The sequence below is a fragment of the Colossoma macropomum genome, unplaced genomic scaffold (assembly GCF_904425465.1).
Source record: "Colossoma macropomum unplaced genomic scaffold, Colossoma_macropomum, whole genome shotgun sequence".
Lineage (NCBI taxonomy): Eukaryota > Metazoa > Chordata > Actinopteri > Characiformes > Serrasalmidae > Colossoma > Colossoma macropomum.
The window spans coordinates 38,628,214-38,647,041 of NW_023494789.1; the positions used below are offsets into that span (position 1 = coordinate 38,628,214).

The 18,828-nt window shown below is 40.3% G+C and overlaps 1 protein-coding gene across 1 annotated transcript in view; it reads left to right on the plus strand.

The window, feature by feature from the left end:
• Nucleotides 1–18,128, plus strand: part of slc12a5a (solute carrier family 12 member 5a) — a 127,837-nt gene extending 109,709 nt beyond the window's left edge. Inside the window, exons 8-26 of the mRNA XM_036571237.1 lie at nucleotides 426–637; nucleotides 1,023–1,190; nucleotides 1,741–1,839; nucleotides 3,485–3,542; nucleotides 3,692–3,866; nucleotides 4,603–4,721; nucleotides 4,820–4,918; nucleotides 7,324–7,443; nucleotides 7,750–7,854; nucleotides 8,533–8,701; nucleotides 9,375–9,570; nucleotides 10,998–11,167; nucleotides 11,371–11,502; nucleotides 12,291–12,398; nucleotides 12,856–12,981; nucleotides 14,783–14,973; nucleotides 16,224–16,238; nucleotides 16,936–17,069; nucleotides 17,201–18,128. Of these exons, the coding sequence (XP_036427130.1) occupies nucleotides 426–637; nucleotides 1,023–1,190; nucleotides 1,741–1,839; nucleotides 3,485–3,542; nucleotides 3,692–3,866; nucleotides 4,603–4,721; nucleotides 4,820–4,918; nucleotides 7,324–7,443; nucleotides 7,750–7,854; nucleotides 8,533–8,701; nucleotides 9,375–9,570; nucleotides 10,998–11,167; nucleotides 11,371–11,502; nucleotides 12,291–12,398; nucleotides 12,856–12,981; nucleotides 14,783–14,973; nucleotides 16,224–16,238; nucleotides 16,936–17,069; nucleotides 17,201–17,292 (2,488 nt within the window). The 3' untranslated portion in view covers nucleotides 17,293–18,128. The remainder of the gene's footprint in view (nucleotides 1–425; nucleotides 638–1,022; nucleotides 1,191–1,740; nucleotides 1,840–3,484; nucleotides 3,543–3,691; nucleotides 3,867–4,602; nucleotides 4,722–4,819; nucleotides 4,919–7,323; nucleotides 7,444–7,749; nucleotides 7,855–8,532; nucleotides 8,702–9,374; nucleotides 9,571–10,997; nucleotides 11,168–11,370; nucleotides 11,503–12,290; nucleotides 12,399–12,855; nucleotides 12,982–14,782; nucleotides 14,974–16,223; nucleotides 16,239–16,935; nucleotides 17,070–17,200) is intronic.
• The last annotated feature ends 700 nt before the right edge of the window (nucleotides 18,129–18,828 follow it).

Consider the following 18,828-nt stretch of genomic DNA (forward strand, 5'->3'; position numbering starts at 1 on the left):
TCCAGTTAAATCCTTTAGAAATGACATTACAGAACATCCACTTGTAAAACCACACCAGCTGCAGTAGTGCTTTAATAACATGGGTAGCTAGTTTTACTAACCACAGGCCAAAATCATGTTTTATGATGTCAATTTTAGCTCATCTCCAGCTGAAAACGGTAGGTCAGCATGGTGCTGTTGCAGTTTAATGTGCTAGTAGTTTCAAATCTATGACTCCCTAGACTCATTTTGCTAATGCTGCCCCTACGACCAGTCCAATCTCTTCCTAGGCAATTTTTATAGCATTCCCAGCCAGTTCCAGCTGATTAATTGATATGTGATTTGATAGGGGATTAATAAGAGACCATATAAGAACTGACTCAATGTGAAATGAATTAACCCAGTGCAGTCAAAATCCCCCTACATGCAAATCCAAACGTCCACAGAGTATGCGTGCTGGGGAACCGGACTCTGATATGGAAGGGCTTTGACGTGTGCGCCAAGGTGATGGAAAGGGAGAACGCCACGGTCACCACCAAACTCTGGAGACTCTTCTGCGATTCAGAGTTCCTCAACGCCACCTGTGACACCTACTTCGCCAATAACAATGTGACAGAGATACAGGGCATCCCTGGCGTCACCAGCGGCATTCTGAAAGGTGCACACTCTTGCTCCATCCACTAGTCATATATCTTAGTCATATATCTGAATGATTCAGACAAAATGATGTATCACTGATCTTTTAGTGGAGGTAAGGTAAGATGTGCCTGCAGCCAGACCAAGCTGTTAACCCTTTAAATGCCCAGGGCCTGCTGGCACACCCAGTTTTATTACACACTTCTCTAACCTTAGAATAGCTGAATAATAAGCCTTAGTATGTAATAAGCCTGGGCTTTTAAGGGGTTAAAATGACATGGATTACAGTTACCTTTCAGCTCATAAACTTGTTCCTTGTCTCTCTCACCTCTCTTTCTTTCTCTGTCATGCTTTTTCTTCCTTCCACTCATTCTCTGTCTCCCTCTCTCTGCCTCTCTGTCTTTCAGAGAACCTGTTTGGGAATTATTTGGAGAAGGGGGTGATTCTGCAAAAGAAGGGTCTTCCCTCCTTTGATGAGCCAGATGCCCTGCCCACTAACACAAACCGCTATGTGCTGGCTGACATCACCACCTTCTTCACACTCCTGGTTGGGATTTATTTCCCTTCTGTCACAGGTCAGTCACAACACCCTGCAGGCTGACCCTCCGCAGTGCTGCAGTGTTAACAGAACACCCTATTTTATTTATCTCCCCTACATGAATGACATCAATCCAGGTGAAGTAATTATGTAAAATGTTACATAATTCCAGCCATGTGTGTTTGATAATTGCCTTTGTGTTTGAAGTTTTGGGAACTGTGTGTAAGGATAGATTCATTGCATATTTTTTGTATATTTTAGTTGTATTTATGCCTATGTTGTGTGACTGCTACTGGCTGCTAAATTTCCTTCGGGATCAATAAAGTATCTATCTATCTATCTATCTATCTATCTATCTATCTATCTATCTGTCTGTCTGTCATTCTGTCTGTCTGTCTGTCTGTCTATCACGTTTTGAGACATTTGTAAATGTGATTCATTTCTAGATTTCTGAATAATTTTAATATTTAAGACGACACTGAGTGAGAGATGCTGATGCTGTGCCAACCTGAACTTTCCAAAAAATAATCTGTTTCTAATATTTCTCTCTTACCCTAATCATGCGTGTCTCTATATGTGTGAAACAGGTATAATGGCCGGCTCTAACCGCTCTGGTGATCTGCGTGATGCTCAGAAATCGATTCCAATTGGCACCATCTTGGCCATCAGCACCACCTCCTTCATCTGTATCCTTACAAATGCACACAACCCCAACCTCACACGTGCCTGTACATACACGCGCTGCTCCATCTTGTGGTCCTACACTTTCCTACAATGTAAAATATATTACTGTAAACTGAAACTGCAAGGGCCTGCATGTGAGCCTGCACTTCAATTCCGCAGTCTCATAACTACATAACTTACATACCATTGCTGTCCGAACAAAACCTTATATCTTCATTTTTGAAAATTTCAGCTGCGCTTTATATTGTGTAAGAAGTTTATGATGTATGGACCAAAGAAACGGTCCGAAATTATTTGAGAAAAGAATCTTTTAAACTTAGGCTGAACCTTTTTTTTCTTCTCTAGTGAAGTTACTTTTTTGAAGATTTGAGGTTTTGTTCCGACAGCAATGATGCAAAGAATGATTTATAGTAGTTACTGAATAATGAGCTTTAAGATTAGTAACTGGGTAATAAACCTGCAGTTTAAGAGATTAAACTGGTAACTCCTTGTGTACATCAACCAGTGTATCTACACTTACAGGAACAGCAGCTTTTACATTTAGTAACACATTTATCAAGTGTTTCATTGGGATCACTGCGTCCATGCAGAGTACTGTGCAATAGTCTTATGCTGGGTTCACATGTTGCCATTAAAAAATACATTGTTCCGTACCTCATAGCGGTACACCACCAATGGCAGCATGCAGCCATGGAAATGTTGCCATAGTGAAAGTGTTAGTTGTTTAGTCAAGGAGGAAAAACGTTGGTTTATTCCACCACTGTGTTCGACAGCAAAAGTTTGGGAAAATTTGAACTCTTGGTAGAACAAGAGTTTCATCTGTTGACTCCTTCGGTATCCTTCCATTACTGTGAGCAGTAGCAGAGATTTCTATTGTGGCTTCATTTAACACAATGGATTTCCAGTTTTCTGGTTTGCCGGTTTGCCATCAGCCGCCTACCACCAACATGTGAACGCCACATTATGCAGCCATAAAGATGGTTTAAAACTATTTATCTGGCCAGTATGTTTGTTTCTGCTATAAAAATAGTATATTACATAAGAATATACGCAAATAAACATAAAATAGTCAAAGATTTTGTTTTTAAATGTTATTGTGTTGATTAGAAGAATACAGTTATAAGACCGCAGGTTTGGTTTCTGACATCTCACTGCACTCCAGCAGTCACACAGGTTTGTTCAATTCCATCAGAAGTGCCTGATATCATTTAATGAAGGATTGATTAGATAAACTAGGCTAAACTGGAGGATAACTGTAAATACTGGACTTTCTTGACGAGAGCTTTGGAAATGACACACTCACACATAAAATCATGCATTGTTTATTTGTATTTATTCTAATATTAATATTTCTTTTGGAGAAATAACTGCTTACTCGTCAGGGCTGGGTCTCCCAAAGCATCTCAGTACTAAGATGATTCATAGATGGTAGAGCGAGCATCACATTGTACACTCTCTCTACCAGTTAAGATGATCTTAACAATGCGATGTTTTCGGTAAGCCCAGCTCAAATAAATAGCTTTACATATCATCTTATCAGATGCCTTTGACTTCTGCACAGTACTGTGTGTAGTTATTAATATGTAAATGACATGTATCAGCTGTCCATCTCTAAGAAGTGTGACTTCCTTTAACTCCGGCTCTCAGACATGTCCAGTGTGGTGCTGTTTGGTTCCTGCATTGAGGGATCAGTGCTGAGGGATAAGTGAGATTCCTCTTTATTTTTTATAACGATCAAATCTGCATTTTTATTTATTTATGTTGTATGTAGTGAGCTGAATGTCTTTTGCTGCGTTTGTGCCAGGTCCAGTCTGATTAGTTTCATGAGTTAATGTTAATCTGTGATGGGTTCAGGTTTGGTGAGGCTGTACGGGGGAATCTGGTGATAGGCACGTTAGCCTGGCCGTCTCCATGGGTCATCGTCTTCGGCTCCTTCTTCTCCACCTGCGGGGCCGGACTCCAGAGCTTGACGGGTGCCCCACGTCTTCTGCAGGCCATAGCCAGAGACGGGATAGTGCCGTTCCTCAGGGTGAGACACGCAGACACAAAACACCTAGCTTTTAAAAAATTTTTACAGTAACCCTGAAGTAACGATTTAAACCTTAAAAAATACAATCGAATAATACATTGTTAGATATTTTTTGTGTATTATTATTAATCCCTATTAAAAATGGCATAAACTTTAACAATTAAGAGTGTGATGATCTATGGATACGCATGACTATGCAAATTGTAAAGGCAACAACAGCTCAAGCTAACATAGGCTTACCTGCTCAAATAAAGTCTTTATTCTCTAAACCTGTATCAGTGAGGCTAAGTTGAGCAGACTTGTTTTGAGGAAAACATCACGTGTAAATATTTGTGACAGTACTAATTTGGGAACAATGCAAAATTCAGTAGATGTTATCCCCTTGTTGTGATGTCAGCACTCAAACCTTTCAGCTGTTCCAATATGTGCTTTTAACAATAGATTAGATAAGAAAGCTGAAATGCAATGTTTAATCATGTTGATCATGTTTATCATCTCAACAAAATAATCATACTTAATGCATAAGATCATTCAAAACAAAAGGATTTAGTCTAAAGTCTAAGCCATTTAAAAGCATAAAGGGTGTTTTCAGTTCTGATTTTGAAGCAGTTCTTTAGAATGATCAATATAGCGCACAGTGTCCCCCAGCTTTTGACAGGCTGTGCACACACACAACCACTGATTCAGCAATGTTTCTTCTTTTATACCGTATTCATGATGTATGTTTGTATAACAGGTTTTCGGCCATGGCAAGGCAAATGGGGAGCCCACCTGGGCTCTGCTTCTGACGGCTTTTATCTGCGAGAGTGGAATCCTCATCGCCTCTCTGGACTCAGTCGCGCCCATCCTCTCAATGTAAAGGGCGTTTATAATCGTATTTGCTCGTTACAGTATCTCACTGTGGCAGGAGTGTCATTGTGACAGTGCTGAATCACTGTTCTCACTCTCTGCAGGTTCTTCTTGATGTGCTACATGTTTGTGAACCTGGCCTGTGCCTTACAGACTCTGCTGAGGACCCCCAACTGGAGACCGCGCTTCAAGTTCTACCACTGGTGTGCAGAGCACACATGTACACACACATATATATATGCAGAATGTAGAGTGATTGGATTATGAATGAAGCTTATTATGGAGCAAATGCATCTGTGATGTGTTTCGTAGCACTCTTGATTTCCAGGCGATAAAATTGCCTGGAGAAACAGCGCTACGGGGAAGCAGAGCGTATTTCAAAACCGGTCATTTTCATCTAGTGAATGTTGAGGCAGGATTTTTTCCATCCTCCTTCGTGCAAAATGAGCAAAACCAATCAGTATGTAAACTCCCTGCTATTCCACACTGAAACAAATGAACCCTGACATCACTGCCGAAATCAGAGACTGGGACTTTGTCCAAACTGCTGTCATTAACACATTCAGGCCGTGAGATTGACTGAGATCCTAAATAAAGAGTTCTAATTTGTGTGTGCAGTGCAGTAGATTGGCAAGCAGTTCATGGGCGATTTGCAAAGAATAATTGCATAGATGATGTAAAAAGGTAAAAAAAAATGATATTTAAAATGAAGCTTCTGCGTAGGCTAGTTGTTCTCCATAGCTAAGGAGAGCTCAGGTCTCAAAGTGGTTTAAGTAAAAGGGCTATAGCCAAAAAAAAGAGTGTGATAACATAATAATATAAAAATTATTGAAAAAGTTAGAAGAAGATAGAAAGACATAGGAAGAAGAACAAAAGACAAAATAGCATATGATAAAGCTTTGGCAAATAAAACCAGATTCAGTATGTTAAGCCAATCACATTTCATGTTTACAGACTTTATACAAAATGATCATTTTAAACTAAAAATGTACTAAAAATATTGGCAGGATTTCAGTATATGGGGACATCACAATGATTCTTATTAAGCCTTAACAAACCAGTAGTAACTGGTAATTAACTGGCTGCTTATTACTACTTTATAAAGCAATTAACACCTTCTTAGTTGAGAATGTTAACTAGGTGAAAACTAAATGTTTAACTAAATAACTGGGGCCAGTGTTTATGCATTTAGAGCTAACTGGTGATTTTCTATTGATGTAATGCCCAGAATAAAAATACTCCCAACTAGTGGTTTGTTAAGATGGTCTAATTAGACTCAATGTTGACTAAAATCTGTCTTTTCACTCTCAACAAGCAGTGTTTGATTTTATTTAAAGCTAATTTGTGATTTACAAATGTGATGTTGGTACAAATCAAAACTAGTGATCTGAAAAGGAAAAAGGATGCAATGGCATTAATTGGGCATTTCATTATGCACTTCATGCATAAGCACAATCCGTATAGACCCAGTACTCAGGAAAGGGTTGTGCTCAAGATGTATAATACACAAATAAAACAGCTTAGTAAAATGCGTAACTCACCCTGGTTACTGCTTAATAAAGTAACAATGGGCAGCCAGTTAATTAGCAGTCATCAACTATTGAACTGAAACGGCTAAAAAATAGTAATGGACAGTTCAGGATGTTGATAATGCAAAAGTTAATGAGGTATAATCCCGAAAAAAAGGTGCATTTAAAAATGTTTAATTGACCTTATGTATTGCTTAATAAAGTAGCACTAAGCAGCCAGTTAAAGCTGCTCTATGTAAGATGTTTTCTTGGTAAAACTGTAGTTGCATTAATGAGTTAGGCGGAAAAAAAACACAAAAAATATGATGTTACGCGTTGATGTGAGTTGCCTGTAAAGCCTGAAATAATAGTTTTCAGAGTTCATGGCTCGGGGAGTTTTTGGGGGCACTTCATAAATCTTTATATATTAATGCCACATACGCAGGCTCAGAAAGAAGGTCTGGCTGGATCTCAAATGCAAAATCAACATTATACTGATGAAGATATGATGACTATAGTAGATAATTCACTCACATTCTTGGAAGACATGTCCTTCGCCAAGTTGTGACTGAGTTCTCTTTGAATACTTTTCAACACGCTTGCAATCTTCAGATTCATCCATTCAGGGAACGTGTCCGATACACAGCCCATGTTACAAAACATTCTTCTGCGTGTTGTGTGTAGTTACACATTCCTGCCAGAGAGGTCTCCAAATCCCCAAATCTTACATAGTGGAGCTTTACTTAGCAGCTATTGGCTTGTTAAGGCTTAATAAGTGCATTACAAAGGCATTATAATATCCTGTTTTATTCACCAAAATATTAGGTTAAACAGTAGAAATATACAGTTTTCACTTTTATTTTTAAAGAAAGGACGCGAATTGCATTTCATAAAGACAAAACCTTAAACGGAAAGCACATGCTATTTTGCTCATTTAAAATCACGCAATCCTGTGTAGGAGATTAGATTTGAAATTTTTTTCGGGTATTATCAAGTTTTCATCTGTTTTTACACATGCGAACCTCTAATAAATCAGGGCCTCTCTCTGTCCGAGACATACTGAATATTCCTCCTCTCTCTCTCTTTCTCTGTCTCTGCAGGGCTCTGTCTTTCCTGGGCATGAGCCTGTGTCTCTCGCTCATGTTCATCTGCTCCTGGTACTATGCCATCGTTGCCATGGCGATCGCCAGCTGTATCTACAAGTATATCGAGTTCCAGGGGTGAGTGGAACGCACCCCGGTGGAGAAGGGGTTGGGCAGATTGTTTTTTTGGCATTTGACATGTCAGTGTTTCTGCTCCAGTGCAATCCTCCTCAGCCAGCGAGAGGCAGAACTTGATCCAGGATTCGATTTATTTTGTGTCTTCCTTTTTAAACTTGTTGAGAGTCAAGCTGCGCTGTGACCTCAGCTGGAGGAGATCAGATAGCGGGGAGGATTCAGCGAGAGGATTACAGCCTTAGAGTCATTGCACAAGCTTTGTTTGTGTGTGTGTGGCTGCTAATTTGGATCTGACTTGGTTGTTGACAGGGCGGAGAAAGAGTGGGGAGATGGGATACGGGGGCTGTCCTTGAGCGCGGCTCGTTACGCCCTCATGAGGCTGGAGGAGGGGCCACCTCACACCAAGAACTGGAGGTAAGGGTCCGACAGCACACGGTAACACGCATACCAGGCTCAAAAGTTTTAAATTACTTGTTTATGCACAATAATAATTTTATTAAAGGACCCATGTACTACAATTTTCTTGTACTTTATTTTTTACTTTCTTTTAGCACTTAAAATTAAACAGGCCTGTTTTGTTACTGTGCCTTTAAGACTAATATGAGATTAAAAAAAAAAGCATCTGATTGGCTGGCTTGCATTATGCCTTATTCAGAAAACACTCAGGGCTGAAACACTTCTAATAACTTCAGTGTGAATGGACAAAGCTAAACTGCTGTAGCCTGAATAGGCAGATATACGTAAATGTGCTGGTTCTCAGGACATCACAGAAACAGAACAGTTTGGTTTCCATATATGAACCATATGGGCTGGTACACTTTGAATCTTTGAAGCCATATAAGAATGTTTAATATGTCATGAAAACGAGCATCACTTAATGCATTTGTGCTTCCTGTTTTTGGCTAACAGCTGAGGCCTCTCTCTCAGACCCGCTCTTTAAATTAGACATGGGAAATTACACAGAAGGGCACGTGAATATCACCTCTCTCTCTCTCTCTCTCTCTCGCTCTCTCTCTCTCTCTCTCTCTCTCTCTCTCTCTCTCTCTCTCTCTCTCTCTCTCTCTCTCTCGCTCTCGCTCGTTACCTCTCCAGGCCTCAGATTTTGGTGCTGGTCAGTGTGGATGCAGAGCAGAATGTTGAACAGCCTCGTCTGCTCTCTCTGACCAATCAGCTGAAGGCAGGGAAAGGCCTGACCATAGTGGGCACAGCGCTGGCTGGAACCTTCCTGGACAATCACCCTCAAGCCCAACAAGCTGAACAGGTAAAGTACTCATGAGTGCACGAACAATCATACTCATTTTCTCAGATGTGGACTGCATTGCTGATTGCATACCGACATACAAAATTCTCAGTTGTAAGTTAAATGTAAAAATGGCACAGAAAAGAAAGGTAACACTGCCTCCAGAGCACAAAATCTAATTTACTTAATGAGTTATTAAGGAAATTCTTATTTATAACATGACTTGCTTCTGTTTCTGAGAACGGCTTTCTCCAGAGCGATGGAGCTCCGTCCAGTCCCTTTGGGATGAGTTAAAGTGGAGAGCTGATCACCTAACATCAGTACCTGATCTCACTAATGCTCTTGTGGCTGAATGTATTCAAATTCACACAGCAATGTTTAAAGCATTCCTAGTGTAAAGCATTCCTACAAGAGGCTGTTACTGCAGCAAAGAGGGAACAAACTCTGTATCAATACCCTTGATTTCAAAATAAACTCTGGCTAAGCAGGTGTCTACAGACTTTGTACTGTTATCTATAGCAGTAGTTCTCATACTGGTCCTCAGGACCGCCCCCCCAGAAGCCCACCCGCCCCCTTTCCAGATGGCTCCTGAGATGGTGTTGGGAGACAGCAAATAACATGGACTTGAGGGCTGGTTTGAAAACCACTGATCTAAAGATGTGAAGAAGCAAACTTTTCCCCTCTCTCCTTCCAGTCCGTGAAGAAGCTAATGGAGACTGAGAAGGTGAAGGGCTTCTGCCAGGTGGTGATCTCCTCAAACATCCGTGACGGCACCTCTCACCTCGTCCAGGCCGGTGGGCTGGGCGGCCTGCAGCACAATACTGTGCTGGTCAGCTGGCCTCGCAACTGGAAGCAGGCTGAGGACCACCAGCTCTGGAGGAACTTCATTGGTAAGTCCCCAGAGCTCTATTCCAGTCTGAAGATCATCATAGATCTTCCTTTTGCACTGAATCCCTTCCACGCGGGATGGGTATGCAGCCATGCTCCCTTGCAGGATTATATAGTGATTCCGAACCCTGGTCTTGGAGTACCCCCTGTAACATTTTAGTGTTTCCCAGCTCCCAACACACCTGGTCCAAGTAAATAGCAAGTTAACAAGACCTTAACTTGATGGGGGATGTTAGAGCAGGGACAGCTCTAAACCATGCAGGCAGGGCTACTCTAGAAATAGGACCGTTAACGTGTACAAAATGATTAAGTGTTAAGATGTTATGACTGAATATTAATTGTCTAACTAAAGTTGAGATTTCCGGATCCGACCATAAAGATCATTATAGAAGTTGATCAAGCTCTGTTTTAACAGATTGGTGTTGGCTATATTAAGTTCAGTCTGATCTTTTTTAAGGATATTTTATCCCATTGTGCTCAAATTAAACTACTGTTGTAGAAGTGGAATAAACAGACATCTTCCAGCAGAGAGGCATGTTTTCAGAACCTAGAAGTGGGTTAAATGTAAGCAGCTGGAAAATGAAAATGGGAATTTCACAGATTTTTCAAAAGTCATTCACCTTAAAATGGTACATTGTAGAGAAACTTTCAAATTCTGAATTACTTTAGAATGGTGGTGATAGGAATGTCTAAAATGCGCACACATATATACATATTTCACTAAAACCCCAGTGCATTTGGCAGACGCTCTTATCCAGAGTGACTTACAATTTGGTCATTTTACACAGGTAGGCGAAGGTACTGTTGGGAGTCTTGCCCAAGGACTCTTATTGGTATAGTGTAAGGTGCTTACCCAGGTGGGGGATTGAACCCCAGTTCAATCTACGAAAATGCAAATCAGTCCTTCCAAAAAATAAATAAATTAATTTTAAAAATTATTAACCTTTTTTGGATCATAATTATTTTGTTTTCTGTTTTATTTTGTACAAACTTTTACATTAAAAAATAAAACTATGCTTTATTTTTGCTTTAGTGACGCCTTTATTTTAAATACAGGGCATTAAACAATGCCATAGCATGCTTATATGATTTTTAGCAAAAATGTCACAATTATCAACTCAGACTATCCTAAAATACCAAGTATGAAAGGATCAAGATCAATTGCAGAAAAACACGACTGGGACATCACAAAATGAAAAATGCTGCACTTTCAAAGGGAAATTATTGGTAGAACGTCATAATTCTGAACTAGGCAAATAAGTATGGGTGTGAATCTGATTTCAAAGAGCTCGATCAGTAATGAGCTTTGACATGAGTTTGCATAGAGCTATTAAGGTATTAATTCTATGATCTGCTAAATTCTGCTAAAAAGTGATGCATTATAATACCATTTCTTATATCACAATATAATGACTGCTTCATCTTACAGAGTTGGTCAGAGAGACTACAGCTGCAAGCAAAGCCCTGCTGGTGGCCAAGAACATCTCAGCGTTCCCATCCAACGGCGAGCGCTTCACTGAGGGCCATATCGACGTGTGGTGGATTGTCCACGATGGCGGCATGCTCATGCTGCTGCCATTCCTCCTGCGCCAGCACAAGGTTAGCACTTCACTTCAGCTCCTGTACATCATTAAAATCTATATTATCATATTACATATGATAATACTATAAGCTTAAGAATGATACACAAAATTCCCAATAAGCAGACGTTAGAGAAGAAGCCGTTTGAGGAGGTAGAATATTCAGATATATCTGACCAACAGCCACATATCAGTGTTACTGATTTTGATTGTGTGTTCAAGGTGTGGAGGAAGTGCAAGATGCGCATCTTCACTGTGGCCCAGATGGATGATAACTCTATTCAGATGAAGAAGGACCTGACCACCTTCCTCTACCACCTACGTTTAGATGCCCAGGTGGAGGTGGTGGAGATGGTGAGGTTTTCTCTCTCTCTCTCCCTCTCTTTCTCTTTCTCTCTTTATCTTCTGCACTCACTCCTCATGTTCTTTTTCTGGCTTTCATTTATTTGATGTTCCTTGCTGCACATTATCTCATCTTCGAACCTAATCTCGTTTCTCCCTCATATTGTTTATGACTGATTTTTTTTGTTTAATTTTCCTCTCTTCTCTTCTCTTCTCTTCTCTTCTCTTCTCTTCTACTTTCCTGTATTCTCATCTGTCCTCTCTCGTCTCCTCTTTTTTCTTCTTTTCTCTTCTGTTTTCATCTTTTCTCCATTCCTTTTCTCCACTCCTTTCCTCTTCTCTTCTTCTCTTCTTTTCTCTTCTCTTCTCTTCTCTTCTGCCTTTTTTCTTCTCTTTTCTTTTCTTCTCTTCTCTTCTTCTCCGTTCTTCTTTCCCTTCCTCTCTTCTCTTCTCTTCTGATCTCTTCTGCCTTCTTCTCTTCTCTTGTCTTCTCTTCTCCCTTCTTCTCTCTTCTCTTCTCTTCTCTTCTCTTCTCTTCTCCCTTCCTTTCTTCTCTTCTCTTCTTTACTTTTTCCTCTTCTCTTGTCCCTTCTTCTCTTCTCTTCTCTTCTCTTTTCTTTTTTCTCTTCTCTTCTTTTCTCTTCTCTTCTCTTCTCTTCTCTTCTTTACTTTTTCTCTTCTCTTGTCCTTTCCTCTCTTCTCTTCTCTTCTCTTCTCTTCTCTTCTCTTCTCTTCTCTTCTCTTCTCGTCTTGTCTCTTCTCTTCTCTTCTCTTCTCTATTTTTCTGATTCTCTTTGTAGCAAGACAGTGACATCTCTGCCTACACGTATGAGAAGACCCTGATGATGGAGCAGCGCTCTCAGATCCTGAAGCAGATCAACCTCACTAAGACAGAGCGCGAGCGCGAGGCAAGCCTACATAACCGCCTTCAAAACACACACACACTTCCAGCAGCCGTGACCATCCGCCCAAGCAAAATGAATTTACTTTCTAACTATTTCTTTCCTCAGGAGAAGTGCACCAATGGTAACTGCACTGCCTTAAGCATGACTCAAATGAAGCAAAACAACAACATAATTTTGTTACTGCAGTGTAGGATTTAAAATCAGCAGGAGTTCACTCCTCCTCTCCAGCCTAGGGCAGTGCTGTGCAAGTCCTTAAGACCTCTGCAGTGCACAGTCTGGTGGTTTCCCTGGTCTAACGTATCTGCTACAGTGCATGATACATGATAATTAGCCAGCAAGCTAAATCAAATGTGTTGGAGCGAGGGGTCTATTGTGGAGTGCTCAAGGGCTGGGATTGGGTCCAGTCTGGTCAGCATTACTTCTCCTGCATCTTCTAAAGCTGAATGAGTTTCTCTTTCAGATCCAGAGCATCACTGATAGCTCCCGTGGCTCGATCCGTCGGAAGAACCCAGCAGCGGTCACCACCCAGCTGAGTGTGACTGAGGAACCAGCTGCCAGCAGCAAAGAGGAGAAACCAGAGGAAGAGGTAATTGAACATGAAGTCAGTCCTGAGATCGTATCTCGCTTTGCACAGAAGTATCAAGAAGTCGGATTTAACTCAAGCTTTCTGTTGGGATTTTTAGCAGGTTGTTCTAAGTCTGTTCTCAGCCCTCCAGGCCTAGTAGCTGTGTAAGTCTGTCTGTGTTCCAACACATGATCTTAGATCTGCAGATTCTGGCCTTCTGTAAACACTCTCCATGAATTATCAAGAGGCCTTTTCTGTTATCTCTCACTATCTGTGCACTCCACATTTTCATTTGTCCTTATCTATTATTTTATTACTACTTTCACCTTCTGTGTTTTTGGTTTTATTTTTAAAAGTTACTGGTTAATAGTCTTGTGCAGCCGGACATAATCTTGTAACAGGAATACACTTCTAGGGACAACTTTTTAAACTTTTGATGTTGGATTGTAGTGAAATCGTCTGCTAACAAGGGTCCACCCCCACTAAAACCCACCCCAAATTCCTCTACTCCATCTGGAGTACCAACAATATCACAAGTAAAATAAGTTAGTTAGCGAAACGCTGTTTTTTTCCCTTGCAAGAGAAAAAGTTTATTGTTACCGCATTTAAGGTGTTCTCTGTGACACGCCTACATACTTAATTTGAGTGATTTTTTTTGGAGTCTTTTGCTTATTTGGCTGTACATTTGGGATAATGACAGGCTTGTTGTGCAAATGTTGATGAGCACATTATCGCCCCCTACTTTGAGCTGTACCTTCACAAAGAATTGGTAATGGTTTATAAATTTCACGCTGAGTTTGCTTTTACCCTAGGAAATCTATGTTTCAACCCACGTTTAACGCACAATTTCTCATTCTTGTCCCCAGATGCTCTTGTTATGAGAAACCATTTTAATCGTATGAAAGGTGCTCTATAAACAAAGTTATTATTATTATTATTATTATTATTATTATTACTATATAGTACCATTGAATACCTCCTTGAACAGAAGTCTTCCATAATCTTAAAGATAATGTAATGGCTTTTTAATATAATGGCTTCTTAAATGTTTGAAATTCTTTTCTAAGACAAATGCAATTTGTCAGAAGTCTAGAACTATGTATGAATTACTTAAAAAAATACATACATATATATATATATATATATATATATATATATATATATATATATATATATCGCTGTTGTCAGCAGAAAACCTTGTATCTCCAAAATGCTAACTTTACAGGAGAAGGAAAAAACCTACTTTACTTTTAATGTAAATCAATGGAGCCAGACTTTTTTCCAAGTCATTTTTCATGAAATTTACACACAATGTAAAGGGTAACAGGCATTTTCAAAAAACGTCAAAAATGTATATATATATATATATATATATATATATATATATATTAGATAGATAGATAGATAGATAGATAGATAGATAGAAATCTAAATTCTAACATTTTTTGATCCATTTCACTGTTTTGGCTGGTCATTGTGCTAAAATGCTTGCAGTGCATTTTGTTTATTGCATGGTAGATTAGAAAACAGTTGTCTGTGCTACTTTTATATTGTATATTGTGTTATATTGTTTTGCCTCATCGTTTCATGCTTCTTGAATTATAACCTGGTAATAAAACAATGCACTATATTGTGCTTTTTCTCTCTCTCACTCTCTCTCTTATCTTCCTGCTCTCTTCCTCAGTCGTAACAGATCTCTCTGTCCTCTTCCTCAGATGTAACAGCTCTCTTTTTCCTCCTCCTCCTCTGCCCTCACACTCTCCGTGTACATGTTGTGCCCTGCCCTGCCTCTCAGTGTGTCACTGTGTCCCCACCCCCACAGGAGCAGCTCATCCACGACAAGAGCACCAACCCCCCCACCCCTGCCACCCCCCAGTCCCCGGCTGCCGAGGCAGAGACCCCCAGCACGGTTGTCCAGATGACCTGGACTGAGACCAAGTGCGACGGCGAACAGGCCAAGCCTCTGGGAGTTACCACGAATGAGGCTATCAAAGACCTCTTCAACATGAAGCCGTAAGTGTGAAAACCAGCAATTAGTACATTTTCATTCACTGAGCAAGAAAAGGTCCCTAGAAAAGGTGCATGAGTGTAAAATGTCATGACCAAGAGACTGTATATTCACTGGTCAGAAAATGGCATCTTCTCCTGCAATCTCCTGAAATGTGTGAATGAGTCAGTGGCTCAGTGTTATAACACCATCTGCTGGACAAAATAGTTTAGTGTAGTTTTGACTTACAGTTGTGCTGTTCTAAGGATGGGCTGTGGATGCGGGGAGCTGATTCTCCATAAACGCTGACAGTCAGTTTGAAATGTGTAGTATTTTGCTTGGAGTGTGGGTAGCCTGGGCATAAGGGAATGAAACTCAAGGACAGAAGTTAATACTTTTAATATCATTCAAACACTGTTACCTACAGCCCTCTCCTTCGTTCTCTTTTTCAAAAAAAAAAAAAAATTATAAGTATATATATTGACAGTAGGTTATATATGTATAATGTTACCACACACCACCATAGAAAACTTTCAATGTATTTGTTTAAACATTTACTCTTTTAAATACTTCAGTATGCTTAAATGTAGATACTTTTTTACTTTCATAAATGTTTGATTTGATACTTCCACTTTTAATTGATTAAGCCTTTTTTTTTGAACCAAGGTCTTTTTATTGTTTTTTTTTAGACAATAAAAAAAGGGGAAACATATAAAGGGGAAAAATAAGAGAACAAAAACCCTCTGAACAACGCTGCACCATAAAAGATCATTTAACCGGTATACACTCATATATATATATATACACATAAACATACATACACACATATAAGAACAAGGAATTCTATAATACAATGAAAAAGAAAAAGAAAAAAAAAAAACAAAAAAAAACTGATTACAAAGGAATTCAACAAAACAAATAAATACTTTTTCTCTTTTTCTTTTTTTCCCTCCTCCCCTTCCCTTCCTTTTCCAAAGGGAAATTTCAAAAATGTAAAATATCGATTGAGTCCATGTTTTCTACATATGTCAAGACAGGTTGCCAGGTCTTATAGAACTTATGATCACAGCCAGTCACAGAGTAACGAATTTTTTCTAGACTCACGTAGTGCATTACATCCTTAATTGATTAAGCCTTTAACCCAGTAATCATACTTTTACTAAATTGCAGTTTCCTGTATGTGCTCCATCCCTGTTTAACTGTTATTACCTTATATCATTCTGAATGGTGAGTGCTTGCTCTTTATACTTGTGTTCCTCTGTTTGTCATGCTGCAGAGAATGGGAGAATCTGTGAGTATTCAGTTCTGTCTCTTTCTTTTGCTTCCTCTAGCAGATATGCGCACTTACAAACACACACACACACACACACACACACACACACACACACACACACACACACACCTATTCCTGTGTTTATTAAGGATTGCATGATAACAATCGGTTTATTGCTGCTGTTACCAACACCAAAATGTTGTAGCATAATTACTCATGACTCATTGTAATAAATAGCCAGTTGTCTCTTACTTTTGACTTTAGCACCCTATTTAAATCATGTTATTAAAATAGGTAACTACTTTTTCTTTCAAGAATGTCGATTGGGCCATTAAGAGCACATGATGTTATTCATATTGCAACTTAGGCTCATAGAAAGTTCTGGAAATATGCTACCCGGTTTCACGTGTGAGCTAATAAAAATTTGCTATTTGCCAGTTTTAAAGAAATTGGAAATTGCCATAAAATTAATCAGTGGAGCATCCCTAGTATTTTTGGGTATATCTATTGACTTCTGTACATAAACCTGCAGTGCTACACCTCAGGACCCAACCTTAACCATAGGAACAGAAAGGTAGTAGTACTTCCATTACTAAATGCACACACACACACACAAACACACACACACACACCTTCATATGCATCTGATTCCGATTGAACACATGGTCCAGTTACTGTTGCTCTTTCCCTTCTCCATTCATTCTCCATTGTTCAGAAACCAGTCCAACGTTAGGCGCATGCACACTGCTCTCAGACTCAACAATGAAATTGTGAAGAAATCCCAGGAGGCCAAGTTAGTCCTGCTCAACATGCCCGGACCACCCAGAAACAGGACTGGTGATGAGAACTGTATCCTTTATTTGCATCATATGTATGTGAGATTGTGTGTATGTGGGCACAAACCTCAGGCAGAGCAAACTGTCCTCGTGGTCTGTACAGTGTGTCTGCTGTTTTTCTTTAACTCTACCTCCCTCTCCCAGACATGGAGTTCCTTGAAGTCCTAACCGAGGGTCTCAACCGGGTCCTGCTTGTGCGTGGCGGAGGTCGTGAGGTCATCACCATCTACTCTTGAAAAACCAGCCTGCATCGCTTCATCCCATTCCCCTACCCAACCTCAAAATCCCACGCAAACTTTGCATTCATACATCCAGCCCAAAAGACCCCCGTGCCACCCCCAAGCAATATCCCAGAAATCCCTGCCCTGCCCTACCCTGCCCTTGCCCCGACCCACTCCATACCAGAGACACAGGCCCTATTCTGAACCCCCTCACCTTCTTCAACCAGCCCTCAGAAAGCCCCTTTTTACCAATCCAGTACAGTTCTATCATTCGCAGCCCAATGTTCCCAACAGCCTCCTCCCATTCTATATTTGTTGTGAACTGGTGATCCGCGGTTTCACCTGCTGAGTTCAGTGCCACGTTCATTACGAGGGCAGACTATTGATGTCAGTAAGTAATCTGCTGCATTCCGGAGGTTTTCTCCATCCCCACTTTCGTAGACTTGTCCATCACTCTTCTCATCCAGTCAGGACATGTCCGAGGGTTGACGAAATGGGATGGGCGGGTTACGATACGTCTGTTTTGTCTTTAGGGCTTTTTTTTATTTTTTAGATTTGTTTTATCATTTGTTTACAAACAAAAAAAGGAAACTTGCCAGGATGACAGCTGCCAAACAAGCCAAGGAACTGCCAGACGTCACATCACTGTGGTGGAGAGACAGATTTTGATGGATGAACTGACCAAGACAGTGGCGGGACAATTCCGCCACAGAGTGGACAGATCTCCCAGAAGCCTCGTCTGGCTGACGGCCATGGAGAGACGCTCTGTCTCACCGTCCAGTTAACACGCTTGGACTAAACTGCAGTGAAAACAGTTACATTCTCCGGACTGCGCTGGGAAACTTGAGAAAAAAGAAAGAGTTTGTGCTCCGTTTTCTTGGCACAGTTCTGTCATTTTATTTGTGTTTGTATGCATGTCTCATCGTCACCCTCCGTGCACGCCTCATCTTTTCGTGTCTCCCGGTCGGATGTGGCTAGCTATCCCCTGCCAACTACGACATGTGCCAAAAAAAACAAGAGTGGGAAGATCTGTGACTTGCTGTCTGATTGCCAAGCAGCAAAAGATGAAGTCGTTTATCAGCATTATTGACGCCGTAATTAGAGAAGGGACACGAGAAAAGGATTCATAGTCTACAATCTTTGAGGTATTGAAACATCAGTGTAGTGTTCTCCTGAATTTACTAAGCCTCTGGTGAAGAAATGTCCTTATCTGACAGGGTCGGCTCCAAAAAAAAAGGCTTTTGGAAGGCTTTTGGCTTCTCACTGGAAGTGAACCATACTGTACTGTAGCCCCTTTCACGAGCACTCAACCTGCACTGGCAGCCACTGTGCAACAAGTGATTTAATGAGTCTGTGGATTCATTAAATGTGTGTGTGAGTGTGTGTGTGCGTGTGTATGCGCGTGTCCATCCGTGAGAGCGTGAGAGCTACCATTTTTTTCCCTTTTTACAAAAAGGAAAGCATATATGTTTGTTACATTTACAGAACAGATCTATTTAAAGTATCTTTAACAGTATGATATGTATTATCTGTGTTGGGATGCACCAGAAT